Source organism: Capra hircus, unplaced genomic scaffold (assembly GCF_001704415.2).
Source record: "Capra hircus breed San Clemente unplaced genomic scaffold, ASM170441v1, whole genome shotgun sequence".
In the NCBI taxonomy this organism is placed as follows: Eukaryota; Metazoa; Chordata; class Mammalia; order Artiodactyla; family Bovidae; genus Capra; species Capra hircus.
In genome coordinates, this window is record NW_017189582.1 from 25,860 (window position 1) to 27,042 (window position 1,183).

The 1,183-nt window shown below is 49.3% G+C and overlaps 1 protein-coding gene across 1 annotated transcript; it reads right to left on the minus strand.

Annotated features, from left to right (window-relative positions):
• Nucleotides 1-365: 365 nt before the first annotated feature.
• Nucleotides 366-879, minus strand: LOC108634547 (spermatid nuclear transition protein 3-like). Its single transcript, XM_018044513.1, has 2 exons — nucleotides 763-879; nucleotides 366-581 (listed from the first exon to the last, which is right to left on the minus strand). Exons 1-2 carry the CDS (start codon nucleotides 877-879, stop codon nucleotides 366-368), a joined length of 333 nt encoding a protein of 110 aa, XP_017900002.1.
• Between the last annotated feature and the right edge of the window lie 304 nt (nucleotides 880-1,183).

The following is a 1,183-nucleotide window of genomic DNA, read 5'->3' on the forward strand; positions in this document are numbered from 1 at the left end:
GTGCAGACTCCTGACCCAGTCCAGGCCTCTCCTCTCTGGCTAACTGGGGACCTCAGGGTCTTTCCCCAATCTCTCGGGACCTCGCACCCCTCCCCACTCAGGTGCCCACCTCTTTTCTTCCTTCCCTCCCTTCCCATCAGAAAATTCACACACACACAAATATCATCTTTTCACCATTTGATGTTTATTTTAATCGCAGCCATCAGTTTACTATGTTAGTGTGAGAGTCAGTCTTTTCCTGGTTAACCATTTCTAAGAAAGCAGACCACTGGAGACACAATTCTAAACTGTCTGACCTTTTCTATTCAGTTACTGGCTGCCCAGGTTGTACCTCTCCAGGGTCTCTCATTCTGGGGTGGCTGAGCTTATCTTCTCTTTTGATTCTGCCTCCTTCTTTGACTCTGACTCATATTTTGGTACCTTTTTCGGCTTTGGTTCCGTTTCTCACGTGCACAGGAACGGAGAAAACAGTTTGGTTCTCTTGTTTTCTTCACCTTCTTCGACGGAGTGGCGTACGATCGGATTTTCTTTCTCAAGGTTCCTTTGAGAGGTCTTCTGACCCTCACGGTCATATTTCGTGCCTTGAAAGACAAGAGAAGGGTATGAGTTTTGAGGAAAGAGTATAACAACTGAGTTGGAAGGGAGATTTCATGAAAAGGGAGGTGGCCTGATGAGGACTTTTGCGCCAGGCAAGGGCAGTGTAGAGGTCTTGGGCACCAAAGTCAATGGAGAACCTGGGGAGTGTCGATGGAATCATCTTACCTTCACACTGCCTCTGCGTCTCCGTTGCCAAAGGGTCTTCTTTCTTCCTTTCATCCTCGAAGCAAACCGCACTGCAACTCTTCTTGGCTGCCGTGGCTTCCTGGTTACCTTAGCCATGATGACACCATGAAGTGGCCTAACCCAGAATCTCTGCCTCTGACCTCCCTATATATACCTTCCCAGGACAATGAGGAGCCACACCCTTCACTCTGATTGGTCAGCTAGGCGCTCCCCCAGCCAATGGTGGCTTTGGGGTCTTAGACATCACAATGTACCACTGTGCCCATCATCATGGGTTAGTGGGTGCTGAGGGAGGCCATGATACAACTTTCCCACCCTTGACCCCTCTGTGTGTCTGATTCTGGGGAGTGGTGATTCAGGGGCATGGTGTTTCTTCTCATGACCCTCAGACTTTCCTTCA

Bases quoted from the DNA above. Each gene is read 5' to 3' on its own strand.
- LOC108634547 (XM_018044513.1), bottom strand. From the start codon at position 879: ATGGCTAAGGTAACCAGGAAGCCACGGCAGCCAAGAAGAGTTGCAGTG. The intron at 582-762 runs GTAAGATGATTC...TTGTCTTTCAAG, and splicing joins GACGCAGAGGCAGTGTGAAG to GCACGAAATATGACCGTGAG.